This window comes from Bufo gargarizans, chromosome 9 (assembly GCF_014858855.1).
Source record: "Bufo gargarizans isolate SCDJY-AF-19 chromosome 9, ASM1485885v1, whole genome shotgun sequence".
NCBI classification, from domain to species: Eukaryota; Metazoa; Chordata; class Amphibia; order Anura; family Bufonidae; genus Bufo; species Bufo gargarizans.
The window spans coordinates 111,814,403-111,836,697 of record NC_058088.1 but is presented as its reverse complement, the minus strand read 5'-3'; the positions used below and the strand labels follow the sequence as shown (position 1 = coordinate 111,836,697).

General features: G+C 43.1%; 1 protein-coding gene across 1 annotated transcript in view; it reads right to left on the bottom strand.

The window, feature by feature from the left end:
• The window catches only part of ATP7A (ATPase copper transporting alpha), an 85,160-nt gene that overhangs the window by 36,267 nt on the left and 26,598 nt on the right, over positions 1–22,295 (bottom strand). The window contains exons 3-8 of the mRNA XM_044305731.1: positions 20,379–20,850; positions 17,314–18,045; positions 14,297–14,497; positions 7,032–7,195; positions 5,067–5,228; positions 3,898–3,974 (exon numbers count right to left, since the gene is read on the bottom strand). Coding sequence (XP_044161666.1) covers positions 3,898–3,974; positions 5,067–5,228; positions 7,032–7,195; positions 14,297–14,497; positions 17,314–18,045; positions 20,379–20,850 — 1,808 coding nt within the window. The remainder of the gene's footprint in view (positions 1–3,897; positions 3,975–5,066; positions 5,229–7,031; positions 7,196–14,296; positions 14,498–17,313; positions 18,046–20,378; positions 20,851–22,295) is intronic.

The window sequence follows — 22,295 nt, the reverse complement described above, 5'->3', positions numbered from 1 at the left end:
ATGGACCCATGTTTCATCACCTGTAATACTTAGACAATAGAAGTCTCCTGGATTTTCTCTAAGCATCACTAAATTGCTGGCGACAAGTGTTTTAGCTCAGACGTAGACATTTGTGGCACTCACCGGGAACTGACGTTTGACATCATCAAAACATCATAAATGATATTGCAAACTGTGCCAGCTAAAAAGCCTGATTCATGAGCTATAACACAGACTTTGACCCGACAATCTTCTAAAACCATGGCCTGTACATTTCCTCTGAAGATGCTTCGACAGGTCGCCCTGAATGGGGGCCATCGTCAGTTGATTCCCTACCCTACACCATTTAAACTGCTTGTCCCAAAACTTTAATTGGAAGTAAGAAGATGCATCATCAACATATACAGCATTCATCCTTTCATGGATTTCTTTAGGCTTCTTTTCTTCCTTTGTAAGAATTGTAATCATGGAATAAAGCTCCAAATCCCTCACTTTCTTTGTAGACCTGCACTGCACTGCACTTGCCATCCTGTCACTTCCAGTGCTTACTGACAGGAGTAGGTTTCAATCTTCATTTAAGCTTCATACAGGCGTAAATGTTGTTGAATTTTACCAGAGGCTATAGCGTTCCACCTCTCTCCCCCAACTCCCACCGCCACGTCCCAGTGACCAGGACGGTGTAAAAACTTTTTGTGTGCCTAAACTTAGGTGCGCAAGCATTTTAAAAACTGGCATAAGGGGCTATGATAAATGACTCCCAGTTAGGGTCATTTTTTAAAGGATTTATGCCACTACTGTTGTGTAAAAAAGCTGGTGTAGACGTCAGTTTCTGGTGCACGAACTGCCAGAGATGTGACTAATTTATTAGTCATCTGCCTCTTTATAAATTAGGCACATCTCACTCCGATGCAGGGAGATAAAGAATGGCTTATGGGAACGCCAGTCTTGATAAATGTCCCCCAGTGGTATTAGAGCTCAGCCCTATTTAAGTGAACATGGCTGAGCTGAAGTACCATACACAACCTGCAGACAGGTGTGGGCTGTTTTTGGTGAAAGGCAGCCATCTTTTTTCAGTCCTGGAGAGTCCCTTTAAGATTGTCACAAATGTTAAAATCTAGCAATTGCAAGGACTGTGCAAAATGGTCAAATAACTCACTTCATATCCATTTGCTCATCCACTAGAAAATCCACAACCAGCATTGTACTGTGCCTCAATAATACTTATGTAAAAGCCGCCCTTTTATTACGGTGGAAACGGCGAAAACTCTTGTGGTTGCCTTGATTCATTCTCTTCTTGACTACGGCAGCGCATTACTAATCGGTCTCCCTCTCACTAAACTCTCCCCCCTTCAGTCTGTCCTAAATGCTGCAGCTAGGCTCATCTATCCATCCAACTGCTACACTGATGCTACTAGTCTGTGCCAGTCACGTCACTGGTTGCCCATCCACCACAGAATACAGTTCACACTTCTCACCCTCACCCACAAACCTCTGCACAGTGCTGCACCTCCATACATCTCCTCCCTCATCTCCATCTACCACCCTACTTGTGCTCTCCGTTCTGTTAGCGACCTAAGATTAATAACCTCCATAATTCGTACCTCTCACTCCCGTCTTCAAGACTTTTATCGAGCTGCGCCTACTCTCTGGAATACTCTTCCCCAGAATATCAAATCATTTCACAACTTCTCCAGCTTCAAATGTGCCTTAAAGGGAACCTGTCACCAGTTTTATGGTGTCCTAACTAAGGGCAACATAAATAAGTGACTGATTCGCTTAGCAAAATGCTGGGTCACTTTCTTTGATTGACCCAGTCAATCTGCCAACATCTTGTATTGAAAAGCTCCAGCTGATAATGATGAGTCCTGAATATTCATGAGCTCCTGACTCTCCCCGCCCACCTGCTGCTGAATGACAGTTTGTTTCCACATGAACCAGCAGCAGGTGGGCAGGGGAGTGGCTATAGCTCTGAATTAAATATACGCTGGACTCAATGACATCACGCTGGACTCAAATCAGCTCATTAGCCTGCGGCATCTTTGTGTGTATATTATGAGGTAACCATCTATCACACCAGTAAGTGAATACATCTGAGGTACTTTTTAGTAGTTAATGATTGTATATAATTAGTTAGATTATAATCAAATATCCACATGACAGGTTCCCTTTAAAAACACATCTTTTTAGGCAGGCTTATCAAGCTACCTAAACGGACTATTCCCCAAGTAAACCTCTCCCCCACCAACTCCTCCTACCTGAAGCAGATCGGCCGCACCACTCCTTTCAGTTCAATAATGGCTCGTATCCTACTTATCCCAATCAACTATCTTATGGGTCACCCCCAATTCCTCATAGATTGTAAGCTCTTGCAAGCAGGGCCCTGACTTCTAGGTGTTTCAATTGTATATTAGCCAGTTACTTTTCTTTTGTACATGAACCCACTGAATTTGTAAAGAGCTGCGGAATATGGTGGCGCTATATAAATAAATATCATTATTATGTCCCATATACAAAACTAATATTACAAATGCCACAGGTAGACAGCATTAATAGGTTTGTCACCTAATTATTTCACAAAGATGGACATTTAAATTAATGAAATACGGGAACACATGGAAAATCTCTTTCCTGCAGGGAACTCTCTAGTTCTATTTCAAAAAGGGTCAGTTTGGGGCCAGGAGAATTCCATAATAACCTCAAGCCATGTTAAAGGGATTGTCTCACTTCAGCAAACGGCAGTGATCATGTAGACAAAGTTAATACAAAGCACTTACTGAGACAATCCCCTTAGGCCTCTTTCACACCAACGATACGGATTAGGTCCGGGTGTGTTCAGGGAAACTCGCACCATTTTGCAAACAAGTTCAGTCAGTTTTGTCTGCGATTGTTCAGTTTTTTCCGCGCGGGTGCAATGCGTTTTGATGCGTTTTTCACACGTGTGATAAAAAACTGAAGGTTTACAAACAACATCTCTTAGCAACCATCGGTGAAAAACGCTTGCATCCGCACTTGCTTGCGGATGCAATGAGTTTTTAACGCAGCCCCATTCACTTCTATTGGGCCAGGTCTACATGAAAAAACGCAGAATATAGAACATGCTGCGATTTTCACGCAACGCAGAAGTGATGCGTGAAAAACAATGCTCATGTACACAGACCCATTGAAATGAATGGGTCCGGATTCAGTGCGGGTGCTATTCACGTCACGCATTGCACCCACGTGGAAAACTCGCTCGTGTGAAAGGGGCCCTAAGGAACACTAGGAGACGCTGCACTTTCTAGTAAGTGGCTTTTAATATTTATCACTGTATGACTGGAGGATATAACTAAACATAACCTAAGCTTTCAGTATATGTATAGATCACTCACAAGAAAAAAATCCTTCTCCAATTGTGATTGGATAAATAGTAGAACCATCAAAGTTTTATTCCCAAATTTTCATTCTCCATTTGGTTCTTCCATTAGGGCTGTTTAAAAAAAGGGAGTCCATTGTGGGAATCATGCCCATGTGTGAGCATGATCCTCCGTTCTGGACCTGCAGGAGCCCACGGCATTATACTGATTTATAATACTATGTGCCTCTGCTTGACCATACTTCTACAGGATCATAGTGACAGCTTTATTTCATTATGATCCTGTAGAAGTATGGTTAAGCAGAGGCACATAGCATTATAAATCAGTATAATGCCGTGAGCTCCCGCAAGTCCAGAATGGAGGATCACGCTCACACACACAGCGTGTTTTCCGCAATGGATTCGCTCTTGTGAAACAGCCCTAATACCACGTGACTCCAACTATCCAAATCATAGTTATCTGTGGACCAGAAGCCAGTTTCTTTATGCAATCCTGCTTACAGGAAAAAAATCTTGGAGTGCGTCTATAATAATCATGTAATGAAAACATATGAAATAATACCTACCTCTGTATTTCAGTCCTGTGATCCAAATGAGTTGCAGATCTGTCTTTTTTAACTAACGATGTACTGAATCCTAAATCCTGGAAAAGAAGAAAAATGAAATGCTTAAAGGGGTTATCTGGGAATTGATACTGATGACCTATCCTCATAAGAGGTCATTAGATGGGCGGGGGTAAGACCCTTGGGAGCCAGCCAATCAGCTGTTAGAAGAGGCAGTGGTGCTCCATGAGCATTTAGGCCCCTTCCTAGGCCAGTGATGTCACTGCAAATCGGTCACATAGCCTAGCTGCAGCTCAGCCCCATTGACTTGAATGGGGCTGAGCTGAAATACTAAGCACAGCCACTATACAATGTATGGCGCTGTGCTTGGTAAGCTGCCAGGAAGCCACCACGCTCACTGGAGTTTTATGAAATAGCCGATTGGCCCGGGTGCTGGGATCTGGAGGCAATATGATATTTAGAGATGAGCAAATTTCATATTTTGGTTAAAGGTGAATTGCGTTATGGATTCCATTACCACGGACCATAACGCAATTCTATGACGGAATGCCTTTAGAGGCATTCTGTTATTCATTCCGTCATAACAGAAGTCTATGGACTCCTCTGCATAACGGAAACGGAACAGATCTGTTTTGCAGCCCATAGACTTCTATTATGACAGAATGAATAACGGAATGCCTCTAAAGACATTCCGTCATAGAATTGAGCTATGGTCCGTGGTAACGAAATCCATAACGCAATTCACCTTTAACCAACAAACGAAGTGTGAAAGAAATTCATTGGTGGAAATTCGCTCATCTCTAGTGATATTATAAGAGAACATGTCTATACTAATAAGGTTTTGGAGGTGTGGCTGCCTCCATCTTGGTTGTGTTTTAATTAGTGCATTATATAACCGGAGGCCTGTTGGTATAAGAAGAGGAGTCATTATAGAGTAGGTTCCCATCCAAAAGAGATCTCCTTGTTGTGGTGGATGGGCACAAATGATTTTGATCCATTGTGTATTTGCTAGGTACTGTATATTCATGTATGTAGTGAATATAGCACAAGTAAAATGTACAATCTATATATTCAGTGTTTGCAGATTGCATTGTTTAGTTATACTAATAAGGTTAGTAGCCACATTTCTACATCCTCCACACAACGTATAGCTAAAATTAGTACACACTTACATTAATAATCTTGATAAGGTCTCTAGGGCCAATGATCTCTGGATCATATTTAATATGAGCTTTATTTGTTGCAAGGGCTACAGAGCTGTACTGCACCCCTTTAGTTTTCATCAGACATGATTCTATTTTATGTACACAGGATGCACAGGTCATCCCTCTAACCTGTAAAATGACACAAATAAAACATGAAAATCGTCAGTATCCCAAACTCTTTAAATGAATGAATTAAGCAGCAAAGTAACACTTGCTCAGAAACCCCGAATTTCACATGCTCAGTGTGCCAAATGGTATTTCCTGTGATAAGCAGCATATATATTTTTAGGCTACAATTACACCTGCCTCAGTTCAATCCTAGGAGTAGAAAATCAAAGCAAACACAACATTGAGTATAATTGGGACTGTCGAGTATCCCAACAGGGAGCTCAGCAATTTACCAGATAAAACGCAGCGGTGCTGTACCCATAGTTTGGTGTGGCACAGTGCCAAGGGGGTGCCTGCAGCTGCTGTGTTGAGGAAGCAGTCACCATGTGATGTTGCACCAAATTAGTGTAGGAACCCACTCAAAAAGTCCACCATGACGTCGTAAGTGGATCTATGTAATTTGATCAAAATGTATAATAAAGTTTAAAAAATTTGGATGTGGAGACCATCGCTTATTCTCTTATATTTGTTGAATTTTTTTTATGGAATCTGTGAAGGATGCCTCTCACTCTTCCTGGATTATTTCTGAATTGTACTAAATCAAGGAATATTTGAAACCAGGCCTTAATACATTAATCACTCAAATCCATTTTGCTGTAACAGAGATATATAGGGCTCATGCACATGACCGTATGTATTTCGCGGTCCGCAAAACACGGATCTGCACAAAATACGGATGACATCCGTGTATATTACGTATTTTGCGGAACAGAACAGCTGGCCCCTAATAGAACAGCCTTATCGTTGTCCGTAATGTGGACAATAAAAGGACATGTTCTATTCTTTTGCCGAACAGACACACAGAAACGGAATGCACACAAAGCAACTTCAGGTTTTTTTGCAGACACCCCCCACCCCCAAAAAAAACTAACAAAAAAAATACTGCATTGGACAAGGAAAGAAACTGCGCTTGTGTGCATGAGTCCACAGTTAGAGCGTTAGTGCTCCAGGCGGTTGTTCTAGGCCCTTGGTCCACCGCAGCTCCACAGCTTACACTACTTATCCATGCCCCCTTCCCTGGCCATGCCAGTCAAAGAAAAGGGCATGAAATAACCAACTAAACTACATTTCCGAATGAAATAAAAAACTAAATAGGAAAAAAGTAAAAAGAAAAATTAAAAAAAAATACACAAACAAAACAGATCCGTTTAGACATTTTTTTTAGCTGATTCACTACATTTTTATCGGGTTGGATACTTCCAATAAGAATCCTAAATGGTAAATTTGCCCAGTGCCAAGCTTCTGTATCGCCAAACTAGACATATTTGTCAAGGACTCAAAGAATTTTGATAGTAATTCAAGCAAGGCCATTAAGAATAACCATGCTTGTTGTTATGTCTAAGAAAATGAACATAATGTATGACAACTGGACAAATTCTTGAAAGGGTTGTTTCCCCACATGACCTCGCTCAGTGAGGTGGGATGGACAGCCGCTCTGTAAGTGTGGACTGTGCTATGGTTGGCCCAGTCAGCTGATTTGAATGGTCAGCATGTGATGCCACATTTCCTCAGAAGCAGCTTTCCCGGCAATAAGAGCTGATCACCAGGGGTTAAAAAGACAGATTCACATCTTCTATTTAAAAGTATTTTTCTTCGTTAAGGCTACCCCTTTAGCGCTATTGTTAAATGCAGAGTTTCTAGATTCTCTGGGTCCTCGACTAACTGCAGCATAATTTCAACTGTCCAACTATGAAACAGAGAATGAAAGTACCAATTATTGGCGTAATGCACATGAAACAGACCCATGAGAACAGATTAGCTTACCACCAGCTCCAGGACACCGTCTCCTTCGTCATAGTTTTCTAGTACAGTTGCCTCGAAGCCCAGTTCTTGGATGAGCTCAGCAATGTCTGCGGGCTGTATAATCATTGGGTTGTATCTCACTTCAGCCTTGCCTGCCATTAAAGCTACTAAAACAGAATGAATACCTAAAAAATAGTAAAACAGAGTGAATACCACCAGCTACCGACCATGTCGTCTGCATAAACAGTACTGTGCAGGTGTGAAAAAAGGCCGCAAAGTAAGAGTGCTTTCTAAAATAGAAGTGTTAATAGTATATTGCTATCAATTAAAAAAATGCAAAGGGATGAAAAAAGAGAAATTTTAATCAAATCGGTATATGGTGTGATCACCCTTTGCTTTCAAAACAGCTCCAATTCTTTTAGGTACACATGCACACAGTTTTCTTGGCAGGGAAGTTTTTCCAAACATCTTGCAGAACTAACCACACATCTTCTGTGGACGTAGGCTTGCTCAGAGCCTTCGATCTCTTCATGTAATCCCAGACAGACTCGAAGATGCTGAGATCAGGGCTCTGTGGGGGCCATATCATCATTTCCAGGTTTCCTTGTTCTTTTTTATGCTGAAGATCGTTAACAATGGATGTATGTGTTGGGTCCTGCTGCAGAACAAACTTGGAGGCAGTATGACGCCTGTCTGATGGTATTGCATGATGGATAAGTATCTGCCTGTATTTCTCAGCAACAAGAATATCATTAATCCTGACCAAATCCCCAACTCCATTTGCTGAAATGCAGCCCTTGTCTCCACATCAATTCTTCCATAAAGACCGGAGTGCAGAAAAATGGCAGCCGGTGCTCTGGACTGATGAGTCGAAATCTGAATTATTTGGCTCTAACAGATGGAAGTTTGTTCACCAATGGACTGGAAAGCAGTACAATAATGTCTGCAGGCACAGTGAAGTGTGGTGGAGGTTCCATGCAAGTTTGGGCTGCATTTGAGTAAGGGTCCATTCACATGTCCGCAAGTGCACATACAGACGTGGACAAAATTGTTGGTACCCTTTGGTCAATGAAAGAAAAAGTCACAATGGTCACAGAAATAACTTTAATCTGACAAAAGTAATAATAAATTAAAATTCTATAAATGTTAACCAATGAAAGTCAGACATTGTTTTTCAACCATGCTTCAACAGAATTATGTAAAAAAATAAACTCATGAAACAGGCATGGACAAAAATGATGGTACCCCTAACTTAATATTTTGTTGCGCAACCTTTTGAGGCAATCACTGCAATCAAACGCTTCCTGTAACTGTCAATGAGACATCTGCACCTCTCAGCAGGTATTTTGGCCCACTCCTCATGAGCAAACTGCTCCAGTTGTGTCCGGTTTGAAGGGTGCCTTTTCCAGACTGCATGTTTCAGCTCCTTCCAAAGATGCTCAATAGGATTGAGGTCAGGGCTCATAGAAGGCCACTTTAGAATAGTCCAATTTTTTCCTCTTAGCCATTCTTGGGTGTTTTTAGCGGTGTGTTTTGGGTCATTGTCCTGTTGCAAGACCCATGACCTGCGACTGAGACCAAGCTTTCTGACACTGGCTAGTACATTTCTCTCTAGAATTCCTTGATAGTCTTGAGATTTCATTGTACCCTGCACAGATTCAAGACACCCTGTGCCAGACGCAGCAAAGCAGCCCCAGAACATAACAGAGCCTCCTCCATGTTTCACAGTAGGGACAGTGTTCTTTTCTTGATATGCTTCATTTTTTCGTCTGTGAACATACAGCTGATGTGCCTTGGCAAAAACTTCGATTTTTGTCTCATCTGTCCACAGGACATTCTCCCAGAAGCTTTGTGGCTTGTCAACATGTAGTTTGGCATATTCCAGTCTTGCTTTTTTATGATTCGTTTTCAACAATGGTGTCCTCCTTGGTCGTCTCCCATGTAGTCCACTTTGGCTCAAACAACGACGGATGGTGCGATCTGACACTGATGTTCCTTGAGCATGAAGTTCACCTTGAATCTCTTTAGAAGTCTTTCTAGGCTCTTTTGTTACCATTCGGATTATCCGTCTCTTAGATTTGTCATCAATTTTCCTCCTGCGGCCACGTCCAGGGAGGTTGGCTACAGTCCCATGGATCTTAAACTTATGAATAATATGTGCAACTGTACTCACAGGAACATCTAGTTGCTTGGAGATGGTCTTATAGCCTTTACCTTTAACATGCTTGTCTATAATTTTCTTTCTGATCTCTTGAGACAGCTCTTTCCTTTGCTTCCTCTGGTCCATGTCGAGTGTGGTACACACCATATCACCAAACAACACAGTGATTACCTGGAGCCATATATATAGGCCCAATGGCTGATTACAAGGTTGTAGACACCTGTGATGCTAATTAGTGGACACACCTTGAATTAACATGTCCCTTTGGTCACATTATGTTCTGTGTTTTCTAGGGGTACCATCATTTTTGTCCATGCCTGTTTCATGAGTTTATTTTTTTACATAATTCTGTTGAAGCATGGTTGAAAAACAATGTCTGACTTTCATTGGTTAACATTTATAGAATTTTAATTTATTATTACTTTTGTCAGATTAAAGTTATTTCTGTGACCATTGTGACTTTTTCTTTCATTGACCAAAGGGTACCAACAATTTTGTCCACGTCTGTAGCCGGCACTATAATAGAAAATGCCTATTCTTGTACGCTACTACGGACAAGAATAGGACATGTTCTATTTTTTGGGGGAGCCGCGGACCGGAAGTTCGAGGCGGCACTACGGAAGTGCGGATGCAGACAGCACACTGTGTGCTGTCTGCATATTTTCTGGGGCCATTGAAAATTAATGGGTCCGCACGCGTTCCGCATAATTGCGGAACGGATCCGGACCATTCAATGAACGTCTTAATGGAGCCTAAATGGAATTGGAGATTTAGTCTGGATTAATTATTGTCCTCAATGCTGAGAAATAGGCAGATACTAACCCATCATGCAATACCATCCGGGAGGCGTCTGATTGTCTCAAAAAAATTTCCGCGGCAGGTCAATGACCCCAAACATACAGCCAATGTCATTAAGAACCATCTTCAGCGTAAGGCCTCCTTCACACGAACGCTACGGATTAGGTCTGGATGCGTTTAAGGCTTCGTTCACATCACCGTTCAGCCTTTCCGTTCTCCTGCTCCGTTTAGGACCAGTAGAACGGAAAGGACGGAAAAGGCACATAACTGACGCCAAACTGAGTCAAACGGAGCCCTTAGGACCCCATAGACTATAATGGGGTCCATTATGTTTCCGCTCAGAAGATGATTTTGAAGCGGAGACAAAAGTTGTGCATGCAGGACATTTGTCTCTGCTTCAAAATCATCTTCTGAGCGGAAACATAACGGACCCCATTATGGTCTATGGGGTCCTAAGGGCTCCATTTGGCTCAGTTTGGCGTCAGTTATGTGCCTTATCCGTCCTTTCCGTTCTCCTGCTTCTAAACGGAGGCTGAACGGTGATGTGAACGAAGCCTAAGGTGCTTTCAGTGAAACTCGCACCATTTTGCAAGCAAGTTCAGTCAGTTTTGTCTGCGATTGCGTTCAGTTTTTTTTCGTGCAGGTGCAATGTGTTTTGATGCGTTTTTCACACGCGTGATAAAAAACTGAAGGTTTACAAACAACATCTCTTAGCAACCATCAGTGAAAAACGCATCGCACCCGCACTTGCTTGTGGATGCAATGCGTTTTTCACTGAAGCCCCATTCACTTCTATAGGCCAGGGCTGCGTGAAAAATGCAGAATATAGAACTCCTGCACATTGAAATGAGTGGGTCAGGATTCAGTGCGGGTGCTATGCGTTTATGTCACGCATTGCACCCAGACGGAAAACTCGCTCGTGTGAAAGGGGCCTAAAGAACAAGGAATCCTGAAAGTGATGATATGGCCGCCACAGAGCCCTGATCTCAACACAATCCCGTCTTTCTGGGATCACATGAAGAGACAGAAGTTGAGCAAGCCTACATCTATAGAAGAAGATCTATAGTTAGTTTAGAACAACCTCCCTGCTGAGTTCCTTCAAAAACGGTGCACAAGTGTACCTGGTGCTGTTTTGAAGGCAAAGGATGGTCACATCAAATATTGATTTGATTTAAATTTCTCTTTTCTTCATTCATTTTGCATTTTATTAATTGATATAAAAAGAAACTATTAAAACTTAAATTTTTTGAAGCATTCCTACTTTTGCAGCATTGTTACCAAACCTGCCTCAAACATTTGCACAGTACTGCAGTTCAAAACTGTACAAACCTTCACGTACTATAGATAGTAACATAGACTGATGAATTAATCTACCTGTTAATTCTGAAGTAAAAGAGAAAGGCTAAATCGGGGTGGTGCCTATTCATCGGCTAGCCTCAGTGACTGTGAAACATGACTCAGGGTCATAGGTGGACATAAAGGTTGAAAGTAAGAGCCCTGCTAAATGAAGTAATGAACATAAAACAAGAATTCACTGAAGTTTCTCCTTATATGGCACAAATATAAAGTTATAATAAATGCATTTTCTTACTCTGTACAATGGATGATGCTGATTCTGTTCTACTTGACTAGTCAGCTTTCTGCTTATTAGTTGGCCCAAACACCTAGGCCGGCCAATGCTGCACTAGCATTACATATGCCTATTTTAGGGTTAGTGGACCACACATAATGGAACTGCAGTGGATTTTCTGTACAGATTTGCAGATGTAAAATCCACAGCGGATTATAGTACCAGCAAAGTGATTGAGATTACAAGTCTCATCTACGTGATGCGTAAACTTTCATTGTGGAAAAAGATCTGTGGTGTGGATTTCCAAATCTTCAGTCCAAAAAAACAACACTATACTCTTCTCCACTGGTGCCTACCATTCTCTATACCAGTGGTTGGCAAACCGCAGCGCGCGAGCCACAAGCGGCTCTTTAGCCCCTTGAATGCGGCTCTTACAGGGGCCCTCCAGCGCCGGCCCGCAATACTAGTGCTGCTAAGTTTTCTAACTCTGCTACGCTAAGCGCAGCTGCGCATGGAGTCCTGGGCAGTGCACGGTCCGGACTAATATGGAAAGGAGGGGGCCCAGCCTCTTTAAGAGACTCGAGCGGTGGCTGTGAGAGAGCGTCCCGCCGCTGCCGCACAGGCAGGCACGTCTTTACGTCTGTCTGACGTTGCCACAGTTCCGCCCCCAGAGCAGAGAAGAAGGAGCGAACAGAGCCAGCCACAGCCCAGACTCTGCCAGGGAAGGCCAATGTGCATTGGATTGGGGATTGGGGGGGGTCATGAGAGAGATGTCTGTGCATGTGCTGGCACTGGCACTGCTGGAGAAATGTGCCATGGGGCCGCCCTGGTTTTATTTGAACTGGAGAAATGTGCATGGGGGGGGGGGGGGATGACTCTGAGTCATGAGAGAGATGTGACAGAACTAGGGCGGCCCCATGGCACATTTCTCCAAAAGTGCCAGCACATGCACAGACATCTCTCTCCCGACTCCCCCCAATGCACATTTCTCCAGTCCACACAGAACCAAGGCGGCCGCGGCCCCATGGCACATTTCTCCAGCAGTGCCAGTGCAAGCACATGCACAGACATCTCTCTTATGACTCTGAGTAATTCACTTCCCCCCACCCCAATGCACATTTTTCCAGTCCAAACAGAACCAAGGCTGCCCCATGGCACATTTCTCCAGTCCAAACAGAACCAGGGCGGCCCCATGGCACATTTCTCCAGCAGTGCCAGTGCAAGCACATGCACAGACATCTCTCTTATGACTCTGAGTAATTCACTTCCCCCCACCCCAATGCACATTTCTCCAGTCCAAACAGAACCAGGGCGGCCCCATGGCACATTTCTCCAGCAGTGCCAGCACATGCACAGACATCTCTGATTCATGAGAGAGATGTCTGTGCATGTGCTGGCACTGCTGGAGAAATGTGCCATGGGGCCACGGCCGCCTGGTTCTGTTTGGACTGGGGAAATGTGCATTGGTAGGAATGGGGGGGGGGGGGCCCTTATTGTTTTTCACCCCAGAGTCCTATTTCACCTAGCAAAGCTGGAGAGGGTGTGTACATCTCATATAACCCATATTTCCTCCCACTATTAGGAACCTCTTCCTTCCAAACGTCAGAACGTGCTGCGTGACAACTGGAAGTGACGAGGGTAGTGAAATTTCAATCGCAGTTTTGTTGATATTTGGCTCAGTTGACTAATAGGTTTGCCCACCACTGCTCTATACACCTGGACTCCTGCAAGGAAATGTCATCACATATGTCCTCTGCAGCCAATCAGAGCCTACAGCAGTCATATACGACAAGAGACAAGACATCATCACAGGATGGCTGGGTGCACAGAAGCTGATAGGGGACCATGTGTTGCCACAGTAGCATCAGGGGAGGCGAGTATAGTGTTTGTTATTTTTTTTTGCCAAAAGCAAATCTGCTCCAAAAGCCGCATAATATGGTGTGGATATATTGGAACATACATAAAAAAGGTCACCTAATGCAGACAGGCTAGTGGGGGCATATGTAACTACAGCGCAGATTTCCAAAAACCAGACATCCCAACGTGCAAAAAACTCATTTCAGGGAGGTGCACTTCTCATTTCCGGGAGGTTTTAATTTTTTTTTCTTTCACAAACTTTTTATTACATTTTCCAAACATATGCAGTATCTGCACACTTTGCTCTATGGTGTGGAGGACTGGGCTCATTACCCTGCCCCAAATTATCATATTTATGTATATGATTAAAGGGATTCTGTCACCACCTATAAGCCCTGTGAGCTAAACATATGCTTATGTCCAGGGTAGCATTCTGATTTCTTAGGTGGCCTTAAAAAATGTGGCTTTATTCAGCGGAAAAACAGGTTTTACCAACCCGTTAATCATTGAATTAAGGTGCCCAAGCAGGGGAGGTCTGTGGATGCATGGTGCCCGGGCCGCACGCATCGCCGTTCGTGCCCAGCGCCGCTTTCTACTCCTCAGTGCCGCCTCTCCCTCCCTCCCCCTCCTCCCGCTTTGAGATCCCGCTCGTGCGCACAGGCTCAGCCTGATGCGCCGTTGCGGACTGCTGGCATCGGCTTCTTCTTGCACTGTGCGCACGCGCCGAGAAGGGGACACTGCTACAGGTTGCCGGAAAGGTTTACTGCGAGTAAACCTTTCCGGGATATATTGTTTCACATGCGGGCGTCAGGGAGCCGCCATCTAATAGCGGGAGACTCCCTGAACGTCCGGGAGACTTGAGATCCCTGAAAAACCATTACATAATCTGCATCAACTGACCTTCTTCCCTGCGGAGATTCCGTTCTATGTTTGCAACACAGGATGCACACGTCATGCCAGAGACCTGAATGAAACACTTGTTGGTAGTTCTGGTTTCCTGACTGCTGTGCTCCGGGGAGTCTTTGCTGAAGCCTTCTTTTGGGTGGAAAGAATTGCGCTGAGATTTCTGTGTGGGTTCCAGAGTAATTTCAGGTAAAAGGCCTAATGTGAGGTGAATAAAGAAAGGCTTTTAACAATCAAGAATGTTATGCCAGGTTATCTAGTAAAACAGAATTATATACTAATACGTCAAAATATCACTATATTCTGGTTACCTAAGGAGAAATGACTAAAGACTGCAAAATCCCATAACTTTTCCCAGGACTGACATTGATGCAATGAGTTTATCAGGATCCAGCATGAAAATACATGACCTGGAATACACTACTTCTGCAGCATCTAATGTTTGAATGACACTAAAGACTATTATGTAATTGGCGTCACACAATCACAGCATCAATCGTTTTTTATGCTTTTAACATTTCATTTTTTTCTAAACATCAAAGTGAATGGCTAGTCACAGAAGAAGGTGGGGCAGGGAACTCTAAGTCTTCTACTGCTGGTTCCAGGCTACCGGCAGCGGTCTTTGAACCATGCGTCTGATGCTCCAGCCATGTCTAATCCCTACAACTCAGATACAAGTCCTTTTTTTTTTTATTCCTATTTAAGTCCTATTTTTTCCTTGCCAAACTGTAATTCAAAAACGTGTGAAACTGTGTTCTATCCGTCATATCATGTGTCAATCCTACACCTTAAAGGAGTTGTCTGGGATTTATTTTTATTTTTTTATCACCTCCCAGCACTACCTGTGGAGAGTTTTATACCCGCTGCTCTGTGGCTCCCACGTCTTCACTGGACTTCCAGGCCACCATCTGTCAACGTCCGCATGGACAAAGCCACGTGCCTGGCCTCGGCAGTGATGTGTCTCCAAGCAGGACATGTGCAGCTTGGGAACACATCACTACTGAGGCCAGTCACTGGCTGCAGTCTGACCCAGTGCAGAAGCTGACAGAACTAAAGTCCAGTGAAGCCCAGCGGAGCTACAGAACAGTGGGGAGCAGGCAAGGACGGGTTCACATCTGCGTTGTGAGTTCCAGCACTGTCATCCAGTCACTGTATCCGGCATACATGCCGCCTTTCAGCCGGACAAGCAATGCTTCGCGCAACATTTTTTGTCTGGCTGAAAGTCAACGTATATGCCGGAAAGTGGCCAGATTACAGCAGGATCCCAATAAAGTGAATGGGGATCCGGCGGTGCACAGTGGCATCCGGCTATGTCGGTTCCTCCACTGGAACAGAATGATGGAGTTCACAGCGCAGATGTGAACCCAGCCCTAGGCCTCATTCACACGTAAGGGTTTTCCAACAGTGATTTTGAGACAAAACCAGGAGCAGATCTTTCCCTTATACCTTATGTCAGTGAGGCCTTAATCCTGGTTTTGCCTCACAATCACTGATGGAAATCACTGACATGTGAATGAGGCTTTAGTAAAGATTCCCTGTCACGCAGGTTCCGCTGGGTGAGATGAATAAAAAAAAAAAAAAAAAAGACATTTGTCCATCCAGTTTCTTTAAGGAAAGTCTCTCGACACAGGTTTGCCAAAGGAAAACTACGGCAAAGTCTGTATATTTCCCACTCACGTACTGTATGGGCATAACAAAGTAGCCTGGTCACATTTTGTACTCCAGAATAAAAGTATAATACGGACACTGCTTTATCGCAGAGCTGCTATCATCAGAATTTGAATCCTTTTTTGCAATCTACGCACTCAGCAGAAGAGGAAACTGGTTGTTTTACTGCTTTTAGCACTACAATATTACACATAAAATGAGAACTGTAAGTGATCTGAGCAGTAATAAATGCTTGAGAACCGCAGAGGATAAAAATACTGGAGACCATTGGATTTGGCTTTTAGAGGTCCTGTAGTGAGGTCATGAAGTGAGAAGCCAGCAGCAGATCCCTCAGTCCATTACCTACCTGATATCTTTACTAGTGATAATACCTACCTGCAGGGGCCGCATGAACTCAGCCCTAGTCTCTGATTTATCAATACAAACTAAGGCTACTTTCACACTAGCGTTAGAAGAACGGAACTGCCTTCTGGATCGGGAAATCCGTATGAAAACTGATATCATTTGTTTCCAGATCAGTCTGACAAATGCATTGAAATACCGGATCCGTCTCTCCAGAGTCATCTGGAAAAACAGATTCGGTATTTATTTATTTTCATATTTTTAAAGGTCTGCACATGCTATGGAAACCCTGCCCTTCATTGTAAAGCCTAGCATACATCGTAGACTATGGTCACATACATTAGGATCTCCGTTTTTCCATTCCTTTATAACAGCAGAAAAACAGAATTCAAGCTGTGACCATTCTGTCACATGCTGGACAACAACTGTGCCCAAAAGACCCCAATAACTTATTATGGGGTCCTTTGGATTCAGTCATGGCAAATATTACAAAAGCTGTGACAGAGTCAATATAGCCTCCAACACAGAGGGCAACATGGCCTCACATAGCTATTCCTCCAGTCTCCCCTATGTACATGCACACCACCTGGAAAAGGGGAATAAGCCGCTGGCAGACACCTCCAGCAATGGCTTATCACCCATGGAAACAAAGGATTGAGCATATTGAAAACCAACATTCCTGATCCTTCTTTCCCCCCAAATCTGCCTTTGGTGGGGGACTCAGGCCACCTATACATATTAAATGTTTGCCAGTCCAGCTGAAAGTGGAAGATTTGGGCAATCTTCGTGTAATGTCCATAGGCACCTTAAGCCTGGTCATTCATTTGAGGCTGCTGCACAGAATAGTCATTGGCCCAGACTCAAGAAATAGGAGTTCCATGACTATATGTAATGTGACTACGCAGAGATACAACTTACTTTTCAGTGAGTACAGCCGATACATGTGATGTTTCTAACGATAAAAGGATGGAGATGGTACACAGTAGTAAAACAACTATGCTTACCAGGAAGCGAGGCATCAAATCCCATATCTTCTATGGCTGCCCGCACAAGTTCGGGGCTGGTCACAAGAGGGTCATATGTCACTGTCCCATTTTTATTTGTCAGAGACACAGTGATAGATATTACACCTGGCTTCTTAGAGATGAGGCCCTCAATAGATTGCACACAAGAATTGCAAGTCATCCCTTCAATGTTCACCACAGTGACTTTAGAGGAAGGCTCCTGGTGTGTCCGGTCAGACGATAGCTGCTCCGCGTTACTGGTTTCTGATGAAGACTGGACAATGGAAGGATAACCACAGGGCAGGCCATTACAAAGTCTGACTTTAAAAGTGCCTGGGGACAAGGATTCAATAGCTCTACATAGAGCATCTGAACTAAGGACATTTGGACTATAACTGATCACCGCAGATTTCTTTTCTAATGATACTTCAACACTGGACACCCCAGGATGAGAAGACATGTTACTTTCAATGTTCACGACACATGACTTGCAGTGCATGCCGTCCACCTGGAATACAGCACTTGTTAAGTCACTCAGAGACTTTGGTCTGGCCGGTGCTACATCTCCATTACCATTAGTTAAGCGTCTAATGTCAATGACTCCCAGTTTTGGAAGGGGTTTGTTCTTTATGGATGCTGTAAATCCAGCTGCTTCTATTTGGCTCCTGATTTCTGAGACGGTGATGAGGTCAGGTTGGTAGATTATGTGAGCTTCTTGGCTGTCCAGGGACACTGTCAAAATGGAAATGTACACATCAATTACCAAAGGTCTAGAGGCATGAAGCAGTCAAAATGTATCTGAAAATCAAATCATGACAGATCATTCCCATTCCTAGTTGCTGATAATTTATAAACCCAGACAAATAGCATTTTGTTCAGATAAGATACTGTATATTACAAAGTTTCTTATGTTCACCTATACAATTGATTTATATACAATTTGTTGAAATGACAGTGACCATGTAAGACTGGTTGACTCCTCCAACAGAAGAAATTTATGATTAGACAAGACGCTTGGCTTCAGCTACTACACATCTCCAGGTGGAAATACTTTTATCAATAACTTTCTATTACTCTGAAAGCAACCTATCATTATATCTACCAAACATACATTTGCTGCCTTTGTGAACAGTTTAAATGCCATCGTCCTGTCTACAAGTTTTATAATTTTCTTCCATATAGTTTCACTTTTTAAGTTTCTTTTTATTATTACAATATTTATTTTAGCATAGGTGTCTGTAAATTGTGCAATTCTGCAGTGAGACTAGTATAGGCCACATGCCCAGAGCCTCTGGGAGAAGTGCAATGGTATGGAGGTACTGAAAGGACTAAAAAATTGCCTCATATCACGGTGGTTCAGCGGTTATCACTGATGCCTTGCAGTGTTGGGGTCCCAGGTGTAGAGCTGACCAAGGACAATATCTGCACTGAGTTTGCATGTTCTCCCCATGTTTGCATGGGTTTCCTCTGGGTACTCCGGTTACCTCTTACACTCCAAAGGTATGGAGTAGGTAGGGAGCCCCATTGGGGACAGCAAGCAATGACAATGTCTGTAAAGCACTGCGGAATATGTCAGGCTATATAGTAAGTAATAGGCTCTACAGCAAGTAAAATAAATGCTAGACAGAAAAATTAACAAGACATATTACATAACACCTGCAAATTATGACAGTAATAATGTTATTATCCTTTTATTATTACTGCTGTTTGTAAAATAATCCTATATAACCATCACCTCTCCTGTAATTTCTATCTTCGTAAATACCTGTCATTTTTCCTCGAAAGTAATGAACAAATTGACAATGTGGTCTTACCATGGCCTCATACAGCCGGAGTCTGTCAACACCGATTGGTCAGTGCAGACATATCCTCGGTTGTCCATTTATATACAAAATTATAAGAAAAAACGCTCCAGAATTGTTCATGACAAATGCACAAAACCAGACATGTCTGGAGAGCTGACAAGTCCCCTTTAAGGCCATCATAGGCCTGAAGTGAAAAAGCAGGAACAACTGAAAGCTGTGCCCATAGACAACACTAAGGATACTTTCACACTAGTGTTTTTTTTTCTGGTATTGAGATCAGTAATAGGGTCTTAATACCAGAGAAAAACGCTTCCGTTTTGTCCCCATTCATTGTCAATGATGCTCCAAAATGCATTCCGTTCTGTTCTCATACCGGAGATGGGATGTTGGGCAAGACAGATCCGTCACGACCCACAATGCAAGTCAATGGGGACGGATCCGTTTAACTCTGACACAATAGAAAACTGACCCGTCACCTGTTGACTGTCAATGGAGTTCATGATGGATCCGTCTTGGATATGTTACAGATAATACAACCGGATCCGGTCAGAACGGATGCAGATGGTTGTATCAATAACGGAATTAGGAAAAAAGCTAGTGTGAAAGAAGCCCTACACAGCTAATGTATAGAATATAAACCAGCACTTAGGAAAGGGTTACACAACTATGCTGATGCAAACGGTTGGGCAATATGGGAATACACTGACCTAAATGTGAACGCAACTTTCAGGCGGCTTTTGCGTATGAACAATTCAAACAACATGGGATGAAAGATGATGGACACCAGTTGTACTTCAATTCGCGCTACAAAAACTATACTCGCAGCTTGAAAATGACCCTGTTCAAGTAAGGTTGGCTTCACATCACTGTTTCATTTTTTGATCTTCTGATCCTTTAGAAGAACAGAAAAACTAAAAATAACGGAGCCTGAAAAAAAAAATGGATTCTTTAAAAAAAAAAAAAAAAATGGATCCTGAGCATTTCATTTGAGACATTTCAGTTTTAGATCCGTTTTTTTAGATGGAAAAAAAGTCCTGCATAACGGATGCATAAAATACAGCATCCGTTTTTTTTATGTTCTTCTGACAGATCATAAGAACGGAAAATGAAACGGTGATGTGAACACAGCCTTATATGTACAAGATCCTGCAGCACAGTTATACACATCACAGAAGAGCTCTAACCATATGCTACAGTGAAGCGGACAAACGCCATTTAATACATCTACAAAAGTCACTAAGGTCACTAGAGACATCTTACCTTTGATCCGCTGGACACCTTTGAGTTTCCCGATCTTGCCTTCGATAGTGCTGGTACAGGAATGGCAGGTCATGCCTTCCACCTTCATTTTCACCAGGACATCTCCAGTGTGATTTTCCTGAGTGGCTGAAGTTCTCATATTTGTGTCCAATACTTCCAAATGGAGTCCTGGAAATTGCTGAAGTATAATGTCAGTATTTAGTGCTGAGGGTATGAAAGTCACACTGACTGCTCCGTCTGGGGAGCTCCTGGCATCCAGGACACCTTTCAGCTGCAGGAGTCCACTGCAGATGTCCTCTGTAGATTGCTCTGGAGATGTGTAGAGGAAGGTGCTCTCTGTAGGTACAGGCTGCGGGTTCGTGAACACAGGTGCACTATCAAATCCCATATCCTCAATTGCATCCTGAAGAGCATCTGACGTCTGTGAAGTAGGGTCATAAATAACAGCAGCATTTTTCCCCTCCAGCGATACCTGAAATGTAAGTAGAGAGGACATACAGAAGCCAAACATAATAAGGAACAACCTAGGCAGCCAAAAATCCGGATGTGACTCACGAGATGAGGAGCACACACAACCGGTTTTGTCACCTGTATTCAAGGTGTTTGCATTATTATTATTTTTTTTATTAATATAATGATATAATTGGTTTTAATCTTGGTTTTAATGTTACGCAGAGCTCTGCATTGGTCAGACCCACTAAACTCTATGGTATTATTCGTTCAAGGGAAGCATATGAGTTAGAAAGCTCAAATCATTAGGGTACGTCCACAGGGGATGTATTTGTTGGCGATATCCCACCATGGATTTACATGTTGGTTTTGCTGGGGATCTGAGGTAGATTTCAAACTGGCTGAAATCCGCAGCATAAACGGACATGTTGAAAATCTAAAAATCTGCCCTGCAGGTCAATTTCTATGAGGATTCCAGAGGGATTCCTGGAACCTGTCATCATGAAAATACAATGTAAGGCTACTTTCACACTTGCGGTTTGGGCGGATGCGTCATGGATCTGCAAAAACTGATCTGTTACAATAATACAACTGCATGCATCCGTCATGAACGGATCCGTTTGTATTATCTGTCACATAGCCAAGACGGATCAGTCATAAACTCCATTGAAACTCAATGGGAGACGGATACGTTTTCTATTGTGTCACGAGAAAACTAATCCGTCCCCGTTGACTTACATTATGTGCCAGGATGGATCAGTTTGGCTCAGCTTCTTCAGACGGACACCAAAACGCTGCAGGCAGAGTTTTGATGTCCAACTCCAGAGAGGAATGGAGACTGATCGGAGGCAAACTGACGAATTCTGAGCGGATCTTTTTCCATTCAGAATGTATTAGGGCAAAACTGATCAGTTTTGGACCGCTTGTGAGAGCCCATGACGAATCTCACAAACAGAAAGCCAAAACGCCAGTGTCGAGCAGGAGGAGCTGAGCAGATTGATATATAGTTTTTTCTGGGAAAAGATTCAGTATAACCTATATTTCATTCATTCAAGTGTAACTGTCCTTTTTTTTTTTTTTTTTTGCTAGTTTATTAGAGCTAGGCATGTATACCTGAGTTAGTCTGTGAATGATTGCAATGGCTTTTCTGTCTTCCCTTCAGTGTAAACAGAAGACAGAGGGGCGGTCCTTCACACGGCATGCCTGCATTAGGCTTCAGAGTGAGGAGGCGTGTCTCTCAGTAATCTAATCTGATTGGCTGGCAGGCAGGCAGCTGCTGGCTACAGCAAGTGTGTATGTGAAGTGAGGGAAGGCAGTTTTGGCCTCAGAAAACTAGGGGATAAGCCATACTGAGTAGATCCTCATATTGTAGGGTTCAAAACAGCTGTAACTAAGGGAAAAGCTCAATGAATACAGTGGTATGTGAAGAAACTAAAGATTTCTGTATGCATAATGCTGTAGCATTAT